Raw genomic sequence first — 21,852 nt, 5'->3', positions numbered from 1 at the left:
GAATGGGTGAGGGGCAGCCGGCTGGACCCAGAGAATCTGATAGAAAAAGAGGGCTCCCTCTGGGAGGAAAAGGCTGGGCTAAGGATAGGAGTGGGAAATGATGGAGCCCGGTAAACAGCAGGTCTGAGATTGACTGAGGGGAGTTGGGGCCAGGGCCAGAGGAGAAATGGGTGGACTGCGAGGGAGCCCTGGGGAATGGGAGCCGAGTGCAGCCTGGGCGGCAGATTAAGGCTCCCCTTGCAAGGCTGGAGGAAAGCAGGGCTAGGGCAGGATGGGGGTGGAGGGGAGTGAGAGCTGAGGGTGGGGCAGCTGAGGACCCCTGAGGATGGGTGGGGCAAGGGATGGAAGCTGTGGGGTGGGAGAGGCTGGAGATCAAGCCTTGACTGGCTGAGCTGGGAGTTCTAGAACATGCTACAAGAAGAGAAGCAGAGGAGGGGTTTTGAAGATGATCCCCTCTCAGAGGCTAGACCTAGAAGTATGAATGCCAGTCAGTATCCAGCTGGGAGTCCAGTGAGACAATCACAGACCCCAAAACCACCTCCCATACCCATGCTGCATGGTCCACTTTTGGGGGGCCTTAGGATTGGGCCTTAGGGCCTCATGCTCAGTGAAGACTTGGTGAATGCTAGCTTTTATTCAGCCCTCACTGTCCTTGCCTGACCTCATTGCCCCTTGTTCACATGTCCAGCAGAGCCAACCTCCTGCCCCATCCCACAAGCCCTTTGTTGCTGCCCCTGCTGTCACCCTTTACTTGGTTTGTAGCTGAGTTTCTTGCTTCAAGTCTGACTTCCCAGTGTGACAGTGAGCACGAGCCCCGGGGGACCCATATTTGTACTACTAGCATACTCAGCCTCTGCTGCGCGTAGTAGGGACTTGTCAACCCAACACAGTCTTTCTTTTAAGCCCAAATGCCTTTCAGGAATTACATTCAACCTTTGAAGAGAAGAAAAGCACACACAGTAATCCTTTGCCAACTTCCATGGTGGGCAAAAACCACCATTGGCAGGATTACACTTCATTTTTAAAATAAAGGGTATAAGAAAAAATGTTAAAGGGGTATTCAATATGTCTTTTTAAGTAAATAAAAATTCATGAGTCACCCACTTCTAAAATAAACAAGACTCATCAGCTTTAAGAGGCAAGCAGATCAGATCGCAGCCCCTGAGCCCCCCATGGCCCGCAGCACGCAGCCTGCAGGGGAGGGCGCTCTGACGGACGGGTTAGGGGCCTCCAAAGGAGACTTCACTAGCTTGGAATGTCCTTTTCCCTGGCAGCCTTCCTCGTTTTGTTTTTGCAGGTGTAGCGCAACCTCAGTGTAAACACCTCTTTTGGGTTGTTTTGTTTTCAGAAAGTCAAAAGTGCTTACAGGAATTTTTTTCTCCAGGCCCGATCTCCCATATGGTGTGAGGCCACCCCTCTGTGCACCCAGGTGCTCACCCACGCACCAGGGGTGAGAGCAGGGGACTAGCAGGAAGTGCATAGATAAGAAACATGGAGGATTTTAACACATGGCCAAAGTGCATGGGTTCCAGGCTCACCTACCCAACCCCGCCTCAGACTCCCTGGAGTTTGAAGCCCCACTTCTCCCCATGGCTCCCCACTCCAAGAACTTCTTGCTGGTCCCCTTCTTTAAGCTTGCATTAAACCATCTGGAGAATGGGAGAGAATCTAGCAGACTGGAGAAACTAGAGAAAAGGGACAAAATTCAGGGCAACTTATGAAATTTGTATTCATGATAACGTGCTGGGAAGGCTAAGCGGGAGGTGGGGGGGGTTGGAGAAGGGGTGAAGGAAGAGATTCTTGGGCAGATCGAGGAGCCGGGCCCTGGAGCAGAAGCCGAGGGAGGGGAGAGGGGGGAAGAGGAGAGCAGGGAACATCGTATCTATGACGGCTATGAGCTCAGCCCTGGGCTCCCTCCTGAATGGCTGTTCAACTGTTGCTTCTACACATCACTGCTCTGAGATGAAGCCCCCGAGATTACGAGCCAAGAAAATCACCTTATTCATGTACCGCAGCACAGTACAGCTCTTTCCTGTTGCTCTCCAGTGAAAAGTCTGGGGAGAGGTGAGCCCTAAATTCATCCCCATGCCTTCGTTGTCTCTGCTAATATTTCTGAGCACCAGTCGCTCTAATGGGCACAGAGGATAAAAAGACTAAGCATTAATGCATGCGTGACCACCTTCAAGCCCTGGCTGGCTCCAGAGCCTCAGTGAATGCCTCCCCATTCTGGGCCTCAGTTTCCCTATGTGTAAAATAAAGGGCTTCAACCAGATAATCTCAACATTCATCCAGCTCTATGACTCTGAAATTCTAAATCAGACCTCAGTCTTCAGGCTCACTGCATATTTAAGTGTTTTGTTTTTAATTTGATTTGTTGCTGATATTTAAAACTCGAGAGCTTTTACATAAAAATCCATTTTTTATTTCTCTCCGAAAATCAGCAGCCCCGGCAACACAGCCACACCCCTGCCTGGTGAGAGTCGGTTGGAGCTGAGTAGTGGCCTCCCCTTCAGGTGGACTAGGGGTTTAGCTACCTGACCCCTGTGGCCGTTTGAGGCTTCGGCCCCCCTCCCAAGTCTAAGGGACCAGGAACTGTTCAAGGAAAAGTAGAACAAGGACATCAATGCACAACAAATCAGAAGGTGCCAAAGTGGGGAAGAGCTCCTGCAAGGTGACCAGGCCCTGGCTGAGAAGCAGGAGGAGAGAAGATGTCTCTGGGAGATGTTCTAAAAAGGGTGGACATGAGGGAGCTGTCCATCCTGCTGTTGGACTTAAAGAGATGTGCCAGAAAGGAGCTTGCCCGGGGCACAGAAACACCACACCAGGCCTTACTCCAAGCCAGAAAGCCAGAAAGAACACACTGATGTCCTCTCAGGCCCTCGGCAGCTAATCATGTATTCTAGCCGGGAATACGGTCCAGGACCTAGGTCAGGGCACGAGTCTCAGGGGGCGTCCATTAGCTGGATGGGTGGATGCAGCTGGAGAGTTGTGTGAGGTTGCTAGTGCTATTATTACTTTTATAGATTTCAGCTAATAATAAGTACTGCCTGCCGACTTAGCTCAGACTGCTTTAACAAAAAACCCCACAGACTGAGTGGCTTCTAAACAACAGAAATTCGTTTCTGACAGTGTTAGAGGCTGGAAGTCCGAGATGAGAACACCAGCAGGGCCGGGTTCTGGGTGAGAGCCCTCTCCCGGCTTGCAAACTGCTGACTTCTTGTCGTCTCCTCTTGTGACGTGGCAGGAAGAAAGCACACTAGCTCTCCGCCTCTTCTGAAAGGGCACCAGTTCTGCTCATGAGAACTCCACCCTTCGGACCTGATTTCCTCGCAAAGGCCCCACCTCCAAAGACCTTCACAACGGGGGTTAGATTTTCAACATGAATTTTGGAGGGACACAAATATTCAGTTCATTAAAGGTACCTTCTCTCACCCAGACACAATGCTGAGTACTTTACATATTCTATCTGCATTTAATCCACAAAGCAACCCTATTTTATAGGTGAGGACACTGGGGTTTGGGTAGGTTTAATAACTTAGGTGATTAATGGTCCATCAGCTTGTCAGTGGTAGAGCTCAAGCCTGGGTCTGAATCATACCAGCCATGTCAGAGCATGTCTGCCCTGCTCCCAACCACACCAGGCTGTCCCCCTTTCAGAGTCTGGCCTCTGAAGCCACCATCTTCACTACGTCGTCACTACCTTCAGTGTCTAGAACAACCGACACCTGCCCTGGAGAGGTAGGTGATCAGAATGAGATACCCCGACCCAGCATTCTGTGCCGGCCTTCCCTCTTTATCAAAAGTGGTCCTCTCAGAAAGGGATAGGCAAGAAAAAAGGTAAAAGAAGGATGAAAAAACAAACTATAAATGAGTATTAATCCAGGCTTTGCTGAATTCAGTGATACATACAAGAACTTATTATTTTCATTACAACCACCACCCTGCCTCATGGTCTCTATTCTCCAACAAAATAGATTTTTTACCTTCAACTAGCTAATTGAGCATCTGCTATTATGTTCTTGACAAAAATGCATAGCCTGAATCTAATCAGGAGGAAACATAAGACAAACTCAGATTCGAAGGGCACTCTATAAAATAATTGTTCAGTACCCTTCAAAAGGGTCCAGGTCAAAAAACACTGAGGAATTAGTCCAGATTAAAGGAGACTAAACTGACATGAGACTGAATGCAGTATGTGATCCTGAGTTGGACTGACCCAGAAAGTGTTGGATCTGAGTTGGGCTGACCCACTAGTGGGACAATCAGTGAAATTTGAATTGGTCTAGAGTTGAGGCAATAGCTTGTACCAGTGTGAAGTCCCTGATTTTGATCACGGTACTATGATTGTGAGAGATGTTCCCATTTAGGGAATTTGGGTAAAGGGAAGGTGCAAATCCTTTGTTCTATTTTTGCAACTTTTTGTAAATTATTTCAATCTTTGTAAATTATTGCAACTTCCTGGAAATCATTGCAAAAAAGAAAATTTTCAGACAATTTTTTAAAAGCCACAGAGTCCTGGAGAGAAGCAAAGAAGTTACCTTGCCAAGTGGAAGTAGGCCCTCAGGAAAGTATTTAGTGAACCCAACTCCTGGGTCGAGTTTGGTCTCAACCCAAAATGTTGAGAGGAGGTGACAGAAATTATTTATAACAAAACGACTATGACATCTCTATTTGGGAGCCATGATCCAGTGTGCTCACAGCGACAAAGCCCGATTTTAATACCAATTTTTGAGATGCTTGATCTAAAAGATAAATTCAGATAGGCTATGTGCCTTCAGGTATCAAAACTTGTTATTTCTCCTAAGGACCAAATGTATCTCCAAGATACAATGTTTGATTATAGTAGAAACTTTTGGAAGAAAAACATTTCAATCTGACACGTTTCATATAGAGGGACACATTTCCCTCCTTTTAGTTAGGGGAATTTATTCCCTTTTTTAAAACTTTCAAGGCTTTCAGTCTCCAAGAATCATTAAACAATGGAGACATTCTGATCCAAGTGCAGCAATTTCTTAGGATTTATCTCTGCAGCCCTTTCTGGCTTCTCCTTGGTCCCTGCATTTCATCCAGTTTGAAGCAGAGCACCTGACAATGATCATAATGTGAAGAGTGTGAGCTTTCCATTCTTCTGTTAGGTCAAGATTTCCATCCTGTACCTCTTGAATCTGCACTTACCAATGGCAAATTTAGAAGCAAATATCTTCTACTATTTTATGTCATTGTCAATGGCAAGGGTTCCTGAAGTCTTACGGGTCTCCTTTCAATAGATCCCTTTTGTTTAGGGCTTAAGGTAAGGGACACGTGGGGAAAGTTCACTGTTACTTGTGTTGATAGCTTACATGAACTTGCTGGGTTTTTTATTGGCTCCAAACCTTGCTGGGATGTGCCTTTACCTCTGGTCTTCTCTTTTACTTCCCTCCTTCTTGTTTTCCACTTGATTTTGCCCCCACCACTCCCTCTGTTTCCTCTCCAATGCTGTAATAGCTTCTAGAAATAGAAAGATGAACAGGACAAAGTCCCTGCCTTCAAGGAGAGCATAACTAAACGGAAAAGAGGGACAAATAAGGGGACAACTATGGTTCTTGTGAAATGACACTAAAAGAGAGGTAAGTTGAGGTCTCTGGAGATGACAGGCATTTACCTCTGCCTGGAGAAGGATAGGAAAACTTCACGGACAAGGTATATTTGAGCAGAGCACCCTGCAGAAAAAAAAAATAGGAATCCAAAAAGCAGAGGGAGAGGGTGACTCAGTGCAAAGAGGCTCCAAGGACAAAATATCTTTGGGAAAAAGGACGAGAGAAGTTCAGCGTGGCTGAAGGATGTTTGTGAAGCTTTGTCAAGTTTTGAGACTAGGAGGCAGATGAGCACCATGCTGGGAAGGCTGTTACATTCTTTTAAAAATACATGTTTGGGAGAATCATTTATCTAGTTTGTCACAGAAATTGAGAACCACACTTGTGAATTTGAAAGCATTTTCAATAGTAGAAACACCATCAGAAACTGTCACAGCAAACAATTATTAAGTGCATAGTATTTTGAGCTCAAGGTCAATGTATTAGTCTGAATGTTTCTACTTATCACAAGCAAACATTTTTAGGGAAAAGAAGGAATTTAAATTTCTCATGGCTGATTTTTTTAACCAGATTTATACAAGCCATACTCTTCAAAATGCTTCTTCAAATATAAAAATATGAGTCAAATCTGCATTATTTAAAATCTGATGAAAGTTAAAAAAAATTATTAGATTTACTTTAGGTCCATGTATGACAACACATTTTCCATGAACATTTTATACTCTCTATAATGCTTTTTAGGTTTCTGGTTCTGGGTACAATAGAGTAAGTATGCTCCACCTAGTCTGGCCCACAGAATACAGCTGTGAAACCTGGTCAGAAAGTATGGAACAGGCACTGGAGGGCTGCGAAAAGCAAATAGCAGCAGGTCAATTGAAGAAGAAAACCAGAATTAGGAGTACTACCAAACCAGCTGAAGGTTAGCATTTTGTTGTCCTCTGATATCTCCCGACCTAGACTCAAGGCCGCTTGATCTATTTCAGTAGTTACTAATGTCTATTGTTAAACTGGCATTTGAAATGGATTACTGCTACTAGCTGTAGGACTTGACCAAGTCTCTTTCTGTCTCTGGGCCTCCTCTGTAAAGTGGGCTGCCTGATCACATGCTCTTGGAGGTCTCACCCAGTGCTGATGCTCCAAGACTTCACACATGACCTCTAAGGAGCACCAAGAGGCAGAGTTATGAAGCTAATGAGGCTGCAGCTGAAGGCCAGCCTCCTGCCCCCAAGCCTGGTGACCATATGAGTTTGTAAAATTTGTCAACTTAAGATATTTAACAACAATTGGTTAAGACCCTTGTCTCTTTCCACTGTGGCTTCCCTTTATGTCAGGTCTCATTTTCGTGTTTTGTGTCCTTTTCCTTAAAGAGGATTCCCCAAATTATATAAGCTTCAGAACTTGAAACCTGGATCTGCCCCTGTCCTATTCAGATAGTTATAACCAAGATGGCATTCAACTAGAGATTTCTTTCTGAGTCACGTGTAAGAATGCATCAGGTATCTTATTGGAAATTAATTAACAAGTTCTTGTCTTAGAACTTCAAGAAAGGAAACACCTACTTTTCTTTCGGTACACAGCTTCACATGACTTCTTCAGGGCTTCTTGGAATTCTAACACTTTATGTTCATTACCTGTTTCATGACTATAAGCTTCACGAGAATAGGGACCATGTCTTTTCTATTTTCTGACGTGTCCCCAGCATCTGTTGCAATGCCTGACACAGAGTAAGTACTCCATAAACATTATCAAGGTAATGCGTTAATTTATGAAGACCTGTTATATTTAAATATACCTTGTCTTTTTCCATGAAGAATTTGAGACTGAGTGCTCCTACTCTGGGCCAAGTGCAGAAAGTTGCAAGCTCATTTAGAAGTCCATTAAAAGTGTCTTACCAGTTGATTTAAATGCCCAGGATACGAAACACTTGCCGCCAATGCTGAGAGTATGTGAAACCCTTCTTCTCTTCTTGCAAAGCACTATTCCTCATTTAAAAGGCACTGAATGAACCAGAATTCAGACTTCGATGGCCAAAAAGACCCCCTTCTTCCCTTAACTGCGGACAGGTAGATTCTCCCTTGGGCCGCCTTGATGAATAAATCAAATGCCCCTCTTTCATAGTCACGTCTTTTCTAACTGTAGAGACTAGACTATGGACCTCTCAAGGGTGGTGGCAGTTCTTCAGATGCCCCCCTTGTTTTGCCGCATCCCACAGGCTAGGAGCTGCCTTTCTTTCCTGCTCACGTCTTCCAGGTCCAGCTGCTTCAGTATTTTCTACAATGGCAACAGCAAAATCAGCAGCTGAGAAGAAGTCTATATCCAGGAGCAGAAAGACAATAGAGCTCGGGAGGGAGAGAAACAGCAAATGTTGATGGGACTTCAAAAGAATAGCAGAACTGACAGGAAGAGGGAATTAAGAAGAGAAAGTGATGTGGGAATTACCTAAGCTAATTACATAATCTCATCAAATGAAGATTCCCAAAAGGAAATGTAAATTGTGGAAGGCGCAACAACTCTAGAGCGCAGAGAATTCTGTGCTTATAATATAAATATTCACCAGAAAAAAAAAATTAGCATTTGGGTAAAGAAGAGTAGGCACGTCCTCTCTTTTGAGTGGTTCTTTGTGATTGCTGTTTCTAAACTCACCGCACCCAGTTGGAATTGGCCTGCCATTCTTGTCCTAAGCAGCAAAGGGATGTGGGTGGTGTGGGCAGGGGAGGGGGCTGCCTATGTGACAAGCCATGACAAGTTCTCATTTTGATTTTCCTCAAGCTCTGTGGGTGCTCTGCACCTCAAATTCCCAGCTGTACTCTGGATAATGAGGAAATTATTGGCCTGACCTGGTCCTTTAATTTTTTTCCCACTCATGGCTTGAGCTTTCATTAGTTTTCATTTCTCATTAAGAGAAAAATCAAAGAGTGAGAATTAAACACCTCTTGATTGTTATCCTACTGAAAACAGGAAGTTGAGAGTCATGGGGCTGGAACTGAATGAAAGGCCCAGCTGAGATGAGTGAGCCACCGGAGGATATGTCAGCAGGCATTGGCTGTCCTCCTTCTCCTCCCTCTTGAGAACAGTAGGGAGCAATCTAACATCCAGAAATACTTGGAGTCCACATTTAGGACTCGGTGTTGTAAAAATCTGGCACATTCTCTGAGCAGAGATAAGACGCTGAAATCACATTGGGCTTTCCTCTTTTCAAGTCTTGGGTTTGGATTTGCATTAAACCTTACCCCTATAGATGCCGCTCCTCAGATATAGAGGCTGTGTCCCACCCATCTTCAATTTCTTACGGGCACGTGGCAGTATGTCAGGCACGTGGCAGGTGTTTGGCAAATGAATGGAGAGGGTGAAGGAATGCACGCGTGCTGAGATGAACTGACTGCTCTTAATTTCTATGTTTGTGTGCTTATTGAATATACCCCACCTCACTACATAAAGGAAATAAAAACAGTATGGCAGTTTCTCAAAAAAAATTAAACATAGCACTACCATATGGTCCAGCAATTTCAATTAGGTATATACCTAAAAGCATTGAAAGGAGGCACCTAAACAGATACTTGTACACCAGGGTTCATAGTAGCATTATTCACAATAGCCAAAAGATAGAAACAAAGCAAGTGCCTATCAACAATGGACAATCTGGATGAACGGACAATCCAGATGATGTATATCCATACAATGGAAAATTATTCAGCCTTTAAAAGAATGGATAGTCTGACACGCTACACATGGATGAACTGTGAAAACTACATGAAATAAGCCAGGCACAAAAAGACAAATATTCAATGATCCTACCTATATGCGGTACCTAGTTATTCATTAATGAGTACAGGGATTCAATTTGCAATGATGGAAAAGTTCTAGAGATGGATAGTGCTGATGGTTGCACCATAATGTGAATGTACTTAATGCCACTTAATTGTAGGCTCAAAAAAAGTTAAAATGGTAAAGTTGATGGCTGTATATTCTACTGCAATAAAAGAGGAAATGAAGCAACCTTCGTTTATTGTGCTGTCATTCCTGAATCAACCCAGAGGACGTCAGTGCTACCGGTATAGTCTGATTCCAGCTGTACGTGAAGAAGAGGCCCCACTGCTTCAAGGGTACATGGGCTTTCATGGCCTTCCCAGCTGTGCAGGCCCCCTTTTCCCATGTGGATCCTTAAAAACATTCACTGACTCTGCCATACAATGCACCTGCCCCCAAGCTTCCATGGCTGGAAATTACAGGAGAATCTGCCTTGTCCCATGAGTTGTACCACCCATCTGATGATTACTCACTTGTTACTGCAGACCAGCCTCCAAGGGACAAACTAGCAGTAAACCTCTCTGGTTTCACTTTTTCTAGACTCCCAGCCTAGAGGAGCAATACCAGAGCTCAGTATTACAGACAGAAGGGAGTGGGTTTGAATTTCAGTTCTCCATGTTATTACTTGTGTGGCTTTAGGAAACTCACTTAAGTACACCTCAGTTTCCTCATCTATAAAATGGGAATACGACTGTACCTACCTCCCAGAGTTGTGCGAAGGCCTAAATGAACTAATAATATAAGTGCCTAACAGAGTGTCTACAGTAAAATGAGTATTCAGTGAATACAATTTTCATGGAAGAGATACATTACAGGTGGTAACAGGGGTAGAGTGAGGATGGTCATTCATGTCATGATAGGAGTTGAAATCTAGGCCCTGTACAATCTGAACCTTGCACAGGCCAGCCAACCAGGAGGAGCCTCAGGAGTGAGCAGGGGTACCAGCAGGTGATTAAATAGGGCTTTCTAGGGTGATAGGTAGTTCTCAAAGAATCCTTTTTACTTCTTCTCATCCCTCACCCAATTCCTTAATCTTTGGGGTAGTCTCCTTTTGGAGATAGATGTATATCATTTTCTTGCATCTACTAGAAAGTTTACTCATTCATGCTTAGGAAATATCTTGAGACCTGAATATCCAAAGAATTTAGGATGATGTTAACATAATGCCAAGTAAACAGAAAACCCATTAAGGAGAGTTCTAGGATGAAGTCATTACCGTCCCTGTGATGGTGCGGACGACCTCTGGCTGCACAGTAAGGCTTCTCCATGATTTCAGTCAATCAGATTATCATACTGATAGTGTTGAATTGAACTCACTAACTTTAATTATTTTCTTAATTTTAATTATTCAGGTGCATCTTCCCAAAACCTGGAGAGATTTCTAGAAACGTAAGTGAAAGAGGGATATATGAAGTTGTTTTTAGATTGGGTTTCTCATTGTGAAGAAAGAAGGGAAACCCTCTGTTTTCACCCAGTAATCACTTGTACTGAGCACCAATACCTTGCTAGTCACTCCCAAACACTGGGACATTATCACTTCTTGGGCCAGAGGACATAGGAAGTGATTAATTTGCATATGTCCTTGAAGAAGGATCATAAAAATGCATACAAAGGGGGTCAAACTTAAGTCTAGCCAAAGTAGCTGAAAAAGGGCAAAAAAAAAATTATTTCATTTTCCTACTTTATGTGCTCATTTTGAGCTTAAAATTCAGAAACAAGGCCCTGGGTGCCCAGAATGGAAACCTTGGGAAACCCTGGAATTTTGAAAGTTCAATACAGGAGCTCAGCCATCAGGATGTCCTACAAATCTGGGCAGAAGGAAGCCAGTAACACTTGAGGACAAACACTGTGAAAAATCCTAAGAAGATGGTACCGTGTGCGCCTCCTGGAGACTTCAATCCACTCTTTTCAATTCTATGCATTTATGTGGTCTTTCCCTCATGGGGAAGTAATTTACAGATTATACAGACGAAGGGGGAAATGAGAAGAGTGATTCTGAAATGAAAGAAAAATAGCAAAAAGTTACCAAAGTGGGGGACACACAAAGATCCTTTCACAGGCCTAGGCTGTGACATTGGCTGTGACGAAGTTCAGTTTCTGAGGGCTTGCCATTCAGAGTCCATCTCTGGCTTCTCAGTTTGTCTAGGAACCAACTGTTGGACCATCCAGCCATCGTCATATACGCCATGATTGGAAATGATGTCTGCAAAGGGTGAGTTATGGAGAAAGAAGGTTTTGAAAATGCTTGGACTCTGGGGTCCCCCTCTTCTCTTCTCCACTCCACTGTGTTACACTAGCCTGCTGTTGAGTTGAATTTCTCTGTCTTAGCAAGTCCTAGAAGCATATGAAATTGATAGAACCAACACGTAAAGCTGAAAGACCCTTTAAAAAATATCTGATCCATTAATTCTCTGCTCTGATTCCCAACAAATGGGTATGTCACAATACAAGTTCTCAGTTGTATCACAAGATATATGCTGCTTCTAGCCAAGAATCCAAGACTGAATATTGTGGCCTTTTAAGTAAAATAAAGCCGAATTATAGCTAACCCATAAGAATAGGTTCCTCACTCACATTCTGATGTGGTAGAGACAGCGTAGACTCAGAGCATTCGCAAACAGTGTATAATTTACAGCCAGTCCTACTTATGTCCATGGCCCATAGTATGAAAACAGTTTTGCTAACCGGCTAATATCGGTAGTGATTTCAAAATGTTGAATGCCTTAGTCTCCCATAACATTTTGGAAGGTTTCTCAAAAATTGTGTGTACCCCTAAGAATATGCTGCACATGTGAATTCCATCTGTCCTGTGATTGTGGCCAAAAAGAAAGAAAGAAAAAAAAAAAAGGTGAGATCAGATCTAGAACAACTCCCCAGTAGCCACCCACCCACCATTTTAGAAAACAGAAAAGTAAAGCCAAGAGAGATTATGTGACTTGCCTGATTAATTGATTAATGGCAGAGCTGGCCTCCAACCCAAGAGATACTAGAAGTAGGTCATCCTACTCACTGCCCGTCCCTTGCTTTCACTCACCAAGCTTTCTAAGCCTGTGCTAAAAACCCAGTTCAATATTAGTAAAGTGTGTTTGCTCTCACCAACACCTCCATGAGGTAGGAGAGCCCTGGAACTCTCACAGTGAAGGAGGTGTAGACCTAATTAGTGAAGTGAATGCAGGTCAGGAAATACCATGCTGCGGTGAAGAGATGCTGATGTGCTAGACCCTGCCTTGGCACCCCCTGGGCTGGTTTACCACCCTCCCCAGAACCCCAAGGCTCCCAAGGCCCCACCCTGGGGTCTCAAGTCCCAACTTCTCTGACGAGCCATGTGGAACTCGCTGGTAAATAGCAAACACCCCCCAAACTCTCCATGAACCAAGAGTCACACCACTCCCTAGATCATCTCATCCCCACAGCAGCCTTAAGAGGAAAGCATGATTGCCCCTATTTTACAGATGAAGAAACAGGTTCGGCAAGGTTAAGGAACTCACTTATGTTGCTATGAGTAGCAAGGTTGAGAGGCAGACCAGGTTCTCTGATGAAGTTCTGTGCTCTTTCCATAGTCCACACCTGCCTTAACCGCTTTCTTTTAGGCAATCACTTTTTTAAACATATGTATTGACCACCTATGATGTGCCAAATGCTGTGCCAGGCTCTGGGACATAATGGCAAAGAGCCCACAGTGCCTGACCGCAAGGAGCTTAGGGAAGGAGAAGCACTGAGCTTCAGCCCCAGCCCCATCACAAAACAGAATGAACCTATGTGACATCAGCCAATGCCCCTCCAGCCTCTGGATCATGTTCCCCCGGAGGGGACACAGAGCAAACTGGGGATAGTGAGCCCAGAACACCTGCAGAAAGAGGCTTTGACTCCAAGAGCCCAAACCCCTGCAACTGCATTTTCCAGCAGAACCTGCTTACTCAGAGGCCCTTCCAGCCCAGGCTTGCTTTTCCTTTTCCAAGGAGCCAAAGGGCAGGCAGACATCAGCCAGAGACCCGTGCCAGTCTCTCCCCCCGCCAGGGATCTGGGCAGAGGAGCAGCGAGCATGTGGGGGAAAGAACGGGGTTGGCAGCGTGGGATGTCCCTGCAGTGCCCACTTCGCAATGTCCTGTGGCAGGGTTAGAAAAATACAGACAGATGGCAGCTATACCTCCCCATCTGCCAGCACGGCAAGGTGGAGTAGACAACCCAAAATGAGCAAAGCGATCTCATAAAAAGCTCAAGCCAGCAACGAGTTGCATAATAAGTCCATCCTGGAACAAGTTTGGGGATATTTGCTTGACTTTTTTCTTTCCTTTTTTTATGATGACGCTAGCATTTACTGAAATAATGCAGTCATGTGCTTCTCTCTCAATTCTCCAAACTCACGCAGTTACTCAATAAATACGTGCTAAATGAATGAAGGTCATGATTGGAAGATAGCTTTTTAATGTCTGGAATTTAAGAAGAAAAGTAACATAGACGAACACAGCTTTCTCCTGTGACCCTACTCAGTTTGGCCAAAGCTAACCCAGCTTCCCCTGGCTTTTCCTATCACTCCCCTTGAAAACTCTGGAATGTCTATGATACAAAAGGAGAAAAATGCCTGGAAATAGGGCAAATTTGAGTGAGCTCCAGCAGCAGAACCATGAGTAGCAGGGGCGGCCTGGGAAAGGGAAATGGCTTTAAGGGCCTCAAACCATAAACCCTTCCTCCACCCCCCACCATGACATCCCTGAGAAGAATGTCGAAATTGCCAGAAGTGAGATAGAATTATAAAACATCTAATACTAGCCACGTATATTGACATGCTTCCATTTTTTTATGGTGGACCTAGACAAAATTAATTGTACATTTTTCACCTAATGAAAAGAGCCAGGACCACCCTACAAGGGTTGTCTGTGTCCCCCGGCACCCAAGCATTTCTTTTCTGCAATGCCAATGCTTCCAATGTCACTAGGACAGCCAATCAGCACTGCATTAAGAGGAAACCAGCAGGGGTAACTGGGTGATGGACATTAAGGGAGGCACGTGATGTAATAAGCACTGGGTATTATGGAAGACTGATGAATCACTGACCTCTACCTCTGAAACCAATAACATATGTTAATTAATTGAATTTAAATTAAAAAAACTTTTTTTTTTTAATAAAAAAGAGGAAACCAGCCAATGTGCTGATAGGTCACTGGCCCTAAGGAGACTGCACTGGCAGGAAACAATCCATTCCATCCAATCAAGTGGTAGAAAAACCAGCAGGGAAGGGAATGCCCAGAGGAGTTCTTTCTCCCAGCCTTCTCAGTCGAGGCAGGGGTGGCCAAGGGAAGGATAAGGAGGTTCCCAACCAGCCAGCATGTTCCAGGTCACCCCCACTTTCAGGGACCCAGGACCTCTATGCATGGGATAATGTGGGCCCAGTGCATCCCTAGCTCCTCCCCAGTCTGTGTCAAGAAGCCTCCTGGGGGAGGGGGGTGGGGGGAGGACAGTGATGTGATTACAGCTGGCTGGCCTGAAGGAAAGGGCTCCCTATGGTTGCGGGGCTGCTGAGAGAACCCAAATGCTAGCTTGAGTGAGGGCTGAGCACTCAGTTGGGATGCGTCTCTGGCCTTCAGCTCTTTCCACAGAGGCTGTTTGCCTTCTTCCTTAAGAGGGGGCACATCTCTCTGGCCTCAGCCAGGTGAAATCTGGCTCAAATAGCTGCCAGGGTAATGGAAGGATCACAGCCGGCCCTGCATCCAAGTCACGAGGCTCATTTTCATGATCAGACACAATCCCTGAGGACGAGGACAGGCTCAGAGCCACCCAAGGGGCGAGGCTCTTTCTCTTCGGCCCCCTGCATGCTCCTGGCCTGTGAGATCCCAGCCCGGGACGCCAGTGCTCTCTCATCGCATCCCCCAGGCTTGCCCTCCATAAGCTCAGCACCCCTAACCCCTCACCTCTCCGTCTGAGTGACTGGTGTGAGCTCACCAGGGTGTGCGGAGGGATGTAGGGCACTGGGGTGCGCAGGCAAAGCTGGGCTGGCAAAGCGGACCTCACACAGGTTCCAGCACACGTGGGCAGGAAAGGGTTAGACGCTTCCAGCTCAGCCCGTTCAGTCTGCGGCGGACATCAGAGAAGGCCTAGGAGATGTTTTCCAAACCGCTGGGACTCTGGTCTCCACAATACTAGTGCTGAGTCTCCTCAAAAACCACCAGAGGAGAAGGAGTACACAGATCAAAATGGCATTGAGAATTTTTCAGGGACAAAGTCAGAAGGCACATTCTATGGCATCCAGAAGGGCTGACCCACCACCTGTCACTTAGACCCATTTGCCCTTGCCTGAACTAAGAATCAGTCAATTTGGGGGCGCCTGTCTAGCTTAATCAGTAAAACATGTGACTCTTGATCTTGGGGTTGTAAGTTCAAGCCCCACGATGGGCCTAGAGCTTACTTTAAAAAAAAAAAAAAATCAGTTAATTTTGCTATCCACATTAAAGTGTTTAACTGAGAGCGCACATGTGTCACTTACGTAGCTGTGCATAATGGAGCGAAGGTGACTAGAGAATGTTCCACCAGCAACGCCGAGGCTTCCATTTTGATTTCACTTAGTAATTAGCCATCTGGGTTATGCTTGCTTCAGTTACCGGGTGCTCTTGCAAAAGCACAAATTAGCTCAGAAGATTTGTTACCATCAGGGTTGTATCTCTAGCCAAAAAATAATCATTAAATAGGGAGTTTGGGAGACTTTTCTCCATCTTAACTCATCTTGGCTTTATGTGATTGGAGAGTCATAGCTCAGCATAATTGCTTTGTGCCAAAGCGCTAGTGTATCAGCAGGAAAAGGAAAAAAACAAAACAAAACTGAAGTGCCAAAGCAAAAGTTAATAAGCAGTACGCGCTCACCTTACGGATGATGGAAGATAGGGTACGGACACCGGCTTGCTTCCATTTCACCCCTGCTGTCACCCCACACACACAGTGAATATCAAACCTGGTTACTCTGGCTGGGTCCTCCTGGGCTGAGAAAACCCACAAGGCAGCCTGAATCCTCTTCACAAACTGGGATCCTTCTAGCACTTCTGCACATATGCAAGTCAAGCCAAAGCCCCTACCCAGCCTTCGGTCCTTAGTAGGTAGGCAACCTATTCTCATATCCATCCTTATGAGAGCTTTTTATTCAGGTTAGGGAGATTTTTACTCATAAAGTAGTATGATTTTTTCCAAGGTAACAAAGAAAATGAATTTAGCATTCTGTTCTATATGCGGGGGGTTTTGTAAAATAGGACATCTTTCTTTCTTTTCTTTTTCTTTTTTTTTTTTTTCAGGCAGGGTGGGAGAGTCCTAAGCAAACCAATAGATAGTGTAGAAGGATGTACACCACCCACAGCTAAGACCTTACTGGCCACCCCTAACATCAGCCTTGTTCTGCCTTCTCCTCCGTATGGGTACATATTGTTTGTCACAAATGAGCCAAAGTGATCTTTGCATCTGTGACCAGCCTGTCACCTCTGGATCCAGTAATTTAGAAAGTGATTTTATTTGACTAAGTGAAATAGGTGGGGGACAAATGACATAAAATTACAATGCTTTCTGCTTCCATTAAAGCTTAGGTGGAGTCCGGTTTTTTTCCCCCTTCCTTGAGAGAGAATAAAAATAATATGAGAATCTGTTTTATTTTTATTATTTTTCTGATTACAAAATAATATCTGTTGTGAAAAGTTCAAATAATACAGGGTGTAGGAAGTGAGTTTCCCCATAATCACTCCCTACCAGCCCCCCCACCAGCCTGCTCCAAGCTAACCAATGGAGACAGTTTAATGTATTTGCATCCAGATTTTTTCTATGCAAATTCTAACTTACAGGCTGATTAATATTCATTGAAATGAAATAATAGTATGCTTACTGCTCTGTAATTTGTTCTTTTCAATCAACAATACTTTTTAGCAGTCTTTTCCGTGCTAATACATACAAACTACTTCATATTTTTTAATTTTTTTATTTTATTGAGATAAAATTTACATAATATAAAATTAACCATTTTAAAGTGAACAATTCAGTGGCATTTAGTAATTCAGAATGTTGTATAACTATCACCTGTACTACGGGCGCCTGGGTGGCTCAATCGTTAAGCGTCTGCCTTTGGCTCAGGTCATGATCCCAGGGTCCTGGGATCGAGTCCCACATCGGGCTCCCTGCTCGGCGGGAAGCCTGCTTCTCCCTCTCCCGCTCCCCCTGCTTGTGTTCCTGCTCTCGCTATCTCTCACTCTGTCAAATAAGTAAATAAAATCTTTAAAAAAAAAAAAAAAAAAAAAAACTATCACCTGTACTAGTTACTTCTTTCTTTTTAGTGCCCGTATAGCCTTCTACCTCATGGATGCACTAACATTTATACAACCAGGCTTTTTGGCTTTCTCTAACTTTACACTATTTAGCACAATGTTGCAATACTTGTATGTACATCTTTGCAAATTTGTGGAAATGCTACTGTAAATTTCAAGGTCAAAAGTTAAGCCAACTTCAAAAGTTGATACTTTTTTTTTTGAGAGAGAGAGAGAGAGCGCGCTCGTGCCCACAAGTGGAAGGGGCAGAGGGAGAGAGAGAATCTCAAGCAGACTCCCACTGTGTGCGGAGCCCAACTCCAGGCTCAATCTCATGACCCTGAGATCACGACCTGAGTCAAAATCAAGAGTCAGATGCTTAACCAACTGAGCCACCCAGGCGCCCCAAATGTTGATACATTTTGAAAAACTCCCTCCAAAATGGCAGCATCAATGTCCATTTAGGAACTCACTTCGAAGTGATAACAGTAGAGGGGCGCTTGGCTGCCTCAGTAGGTAGAGCATGTGACTCAGGGTTGTAAGTTCGAGCCCCATGTTGGGTACAGAGACTACTTAAAAATAAAATCTTAAAAAAGAAAAATTAAATTTAAAAAAGGCGATAATAGTGGACATCCCTGGGGGCTTCTTTCTGTCCCTTCCTTCCATGTCACTTATGCCTCAGGTCCAGCCTGTGAGTAGTAGACTTACTTTTCCTGGTTTGGAATCTGTATTAAGTTCCCCATAGCTGCCTTAACAAAACACCACACGCTGGGTGACTTCAAACAACTCGCACAGTTTTGGAGCTTAGAAGTCCAACCTCAAGGTGTCAGCAGGGCTATGCTTTTTCTGAGAGGTCTAGGGGAAAATCGTCTCTTGTCCTTTATGCTTCCGGGGGCCTCCTGGCATTCCTCAGAATTCCTCGGTTTGTAGCAACCTAATTCCAGTCTCTGTTTCCAGCTTCACATGGCTTTCTTTCCTGGGTGCGTGTCTGCGTGACACCTTCTCTTCTTGGAAGGACACTTGTTTTTTGATTTAGGGCCATCTCTAATCCAGTATGACCTCATCTTTACATTTGCAAAAACCTTATTTCCAAATAAGGTCACATTCTGAGGGAAACTATTCAACCCACTATAGGATCATTATGTAAATTTGGGATTTTAAGGACTCAAAATAGAAAACAACTTATTATTCCATTTAGGTTAACAAAAGGCAGTTTAAAGAGTAGATGAAAATCTTAGAGAATTCTACAATCTACTCCCAGGTTAATGCAGGTTAGTATCTTAACTCAAACTTAATGTATTCCTAAAAGTGTGTAAGTTCAAATTCAATGTAGAAAGGAAGGATGTAGTGTGGATACATACTGTCATTTTATTTCTCAGTAAAGTTGCATTTTCCTAACTGTGATATATGTGAAAAGTTTCAAGACGAAGTTACAGATCTCAAAGGGTCTAACAAAGAATAAGTAATACCAGACTCCTTTGATTCTATTAACTGTGTGTATCAGTCAGGATAGGTAAGGACATGCTGCAGGAACAAACAGCCTCAAATCTTAGTAGCATAAAGCAACAAACATTTACTCATACTACATTGTTGCCCAGGGATCACCGTGGGACTCTATTCCAGGACTCAGATTAGTGAAGCAGCTGCTATATAGAACACTGCCCAGACTCATGGCAGAGAGCATTCTAGAGGTTCTCATATCAACAAACGTGACACATGTCACTTCTGCTCACAACTGACAGGCTAGATCAGTCTCACGGCCCACCCAACCACAAGAAGAGTCAGGAAGCTTAACATATTTTGCAAATAACACCAATAACCACTACATTGTGTGTATGGGGCAGGGGGAGGAGAGGTAGGGGTGTTAATGTATGTGTATGCATTTATCCTTATCTACTAAGATATTTTCTGTTTCTTTCACCAACAGGAAAGTTGACCCAGTCGCAGCAATGACCACTCCCGAGAAATTATACTCCAGTATCATGCGGACTCTGAAGTATCTAAATTCCCACCTGCCAAATGGCAGTCATGTTATTTTATACGGCTTACCAGATGGAACATTTCTCTGGGATAATTTGCACGACAGATATTATCCTCTCGGTATTAGTTTGAAGATACTTTTACTCCTTTTTTTAAAAGATTTTATTTATTCATTTGAAACAGAGAGATACAGGGAGAGAGAGCATGAGCAGGGGGAAGGCAGAGGGAGAGGAGAAACAGACTCCCCACTGAGGTGGGAGCCCGATGTGGGACTCAATTCCAGGATCCCAGGATCATGACCTGAGCCGAAGGCAGACGCTTAACCATCTGAGCCACCCAGGCACCCCGATACTTTTACTCTTTAGCAATGTCAGTTATACATAGTTCGAATATATGTAGTTCAAACCCTATAGGAATACACCTAAAATGCCACTATGGTGTATAGGTCAGAACTGGTGAAGGCAAGAGCCCTGAGGTACGGATCTAAAGGCCAGTATCCAAAGATGGTCAGAACCAGATCTAAAGTCAGAAAGGGCAGAAATTTTTAATGTAGAATTAGGACAAATTGAAGGGTAAGAATTTAAATCCGGAAATTCCTTTAACGAAAAGTGAGATCTAGAATAAGCGGATGAAGCTCAAGTCAAAGAGAAGGATTTCTCCAAACCTCAATGGTGAGTGCCCCCTGGTGGCCAGAATTCTAAGAAATTCTGTGGACCCTGGTGGCAGTTAAAATTCTACACAACACATGCTCCAGGGGGCTTGCTTCCTACTTCTACACTCTGTTGGAGTCCTTGGCTCTGAAATGCTTTAAAGATCTCCAGAAACTTTCAATAGCATCTCTAGCTTTCCAGATGCCTTCTAAACATTGTAAAAGTAATAGTAATTCACATCAGGAAGGGCTGGCCATGCTGATCCTTAAAACAATCCTGTTAATCCAATTAATGATATTTTTGTTAATTTCATTTTATAGATGAAAAGCCCAAGGCTCCAAATGTTGCATAGCTTATTGTATATGTAATCTGGATGTAGTAGGGCTCTCTCTCTCTGTGTTTGGGGGAGAATGTCTTTTCAAAAAATATTTATTAGGTGCCAGGCACTGTCCTAGGAACCGCATAACCATCAGTGAACACAATAATCAAAAATCCCTGCCAACGTAGGCTTGTATTCCAGGAGTATGCCAGAGGATGATAAGTGTGACTAAAAAAATTAAGCAGGGAAGGGGGATAGGAAGTACTGGCCTCAGACCTCTCTGACAGGCATCTACAATGAGGGCCTAGATACCCTCCCTTCAGCCTCATATCAACAACCCCTTGCCAGTCTCTCATTAAAGAGGTCGCCCCTTCCCTAGTATTGCCATAGCCTCCTCCTTAGACCGACCGCTGCGAAAGTGTTCTGGAGATCCAAGCAGTTTCTAATGAGTCAGATGAGCAATTCAAAGGGAAAAACCTAAAACTCCTTCCTCAGTGTCCACCTCAGGGGGTGGGGGTAGAGCGCTTTTCCTTGCATTAATAACTTCTCTGTACCTTTCCAGTCTCCTCTTCTCCTCCTGTAGTCCCTGCTTAAGCCAACCCCCACCCCTCCTAACACACGAAAAGAGCAGGTTCCCTTTAACCAGTTCTCAAAAGACTCTGGTCCCTTCACCAGGGGGACAAGAGTAAATACCCACTTTCTAGGCTTCCCACCAATAAGACTGAAGTCATTTTTCCTCTTCAGTTACCAAGTGCACCACAAATATCATTATCATCCCAGCAAAACGTTGTCCAGCCTCTCAAGAGGAAAGCATATTCTTTCTGTTCCCACAGCTTTGACCATGACCCTTAGAAATAGTAACACGGTCACACAGAGAACATGACTCCATTCTGGGCTTCCTTGAACACATGAAGCACAACCACATGGGCCAAGAATGTCTCTTTGAGCCTTTGGGGTTGAAAATTTCAGTTCCCCCAACAAATGTTTTCAGATTCCTAGATTTGCTCCATACTAAGAAATGCTTGGGGAAAGGAAGTTGAGGACAAGAGAGATGTGCTTCCATTTTACTCTATCACATCAATGGGGACTTGACTTTGGGTTTTCTGACTTCAAATCCCATTTTCTTTCCATGAACTCTGGTTAGATAACTCCATAAGTTCTCTCGGATATGCCACACAATTCACTTGACTCAACCACAGTAGGTAATAACGACACCATACAATTTGGAAGGGAGCAAGGGAGGGAAAGAAGGT

At 44.3% G+C, this 21,852-nt stretch overlaps 1 protein-coding gene across 4 annotated transcripts in view; it reads left to right on the top strand.

Annotated features, from left to right (window-relative positions):
- Positions 1–21,852, top strand: part of AOAH (acyloxyacyl hydrolase) — a 165,138-nt gene that overhangs the window by 120,068 nt on the left and 23,218 nt on the right. For all 4 annotated transcript variants that reach the window (XM_078059463.1, XM_078059462.1, XM_036101073.2 and 1 more), the window contains 3 exons: positions 10,733–10,769; positions 11,518–11,592; positions 19,578–19,750. In XM_078059463.1, the coding sequence (XP_077915589.1) occupies positions 10,733–10,769; positions 11,518–11,592; positions 19,578–19,750 (285 nt within the window). The remainder of the gene's footprint in view (positions 1–10,732; positions 10,770–11,517; positions 11,593–19,577; positions 19,751–21,852) is intronic.

This window comes from Halichoerus grypus, chromosome 12 (assembly GCF_964656455.1).
Source record: "Halichoerus grypus chromosome 12, mHalGry1.hap1.1, whole genome shotgun sequence".
In the NCBI taxonomy this organism is placed as follows: Eukaryota; Metazoa; Chordata; class Mammalia; order Carnivora; family Phocidae; genus Halichoerus; species Halichoerus grypus.
This window is presented reverse-complemented; position numbering and strand designations above follow the sequence as displayed.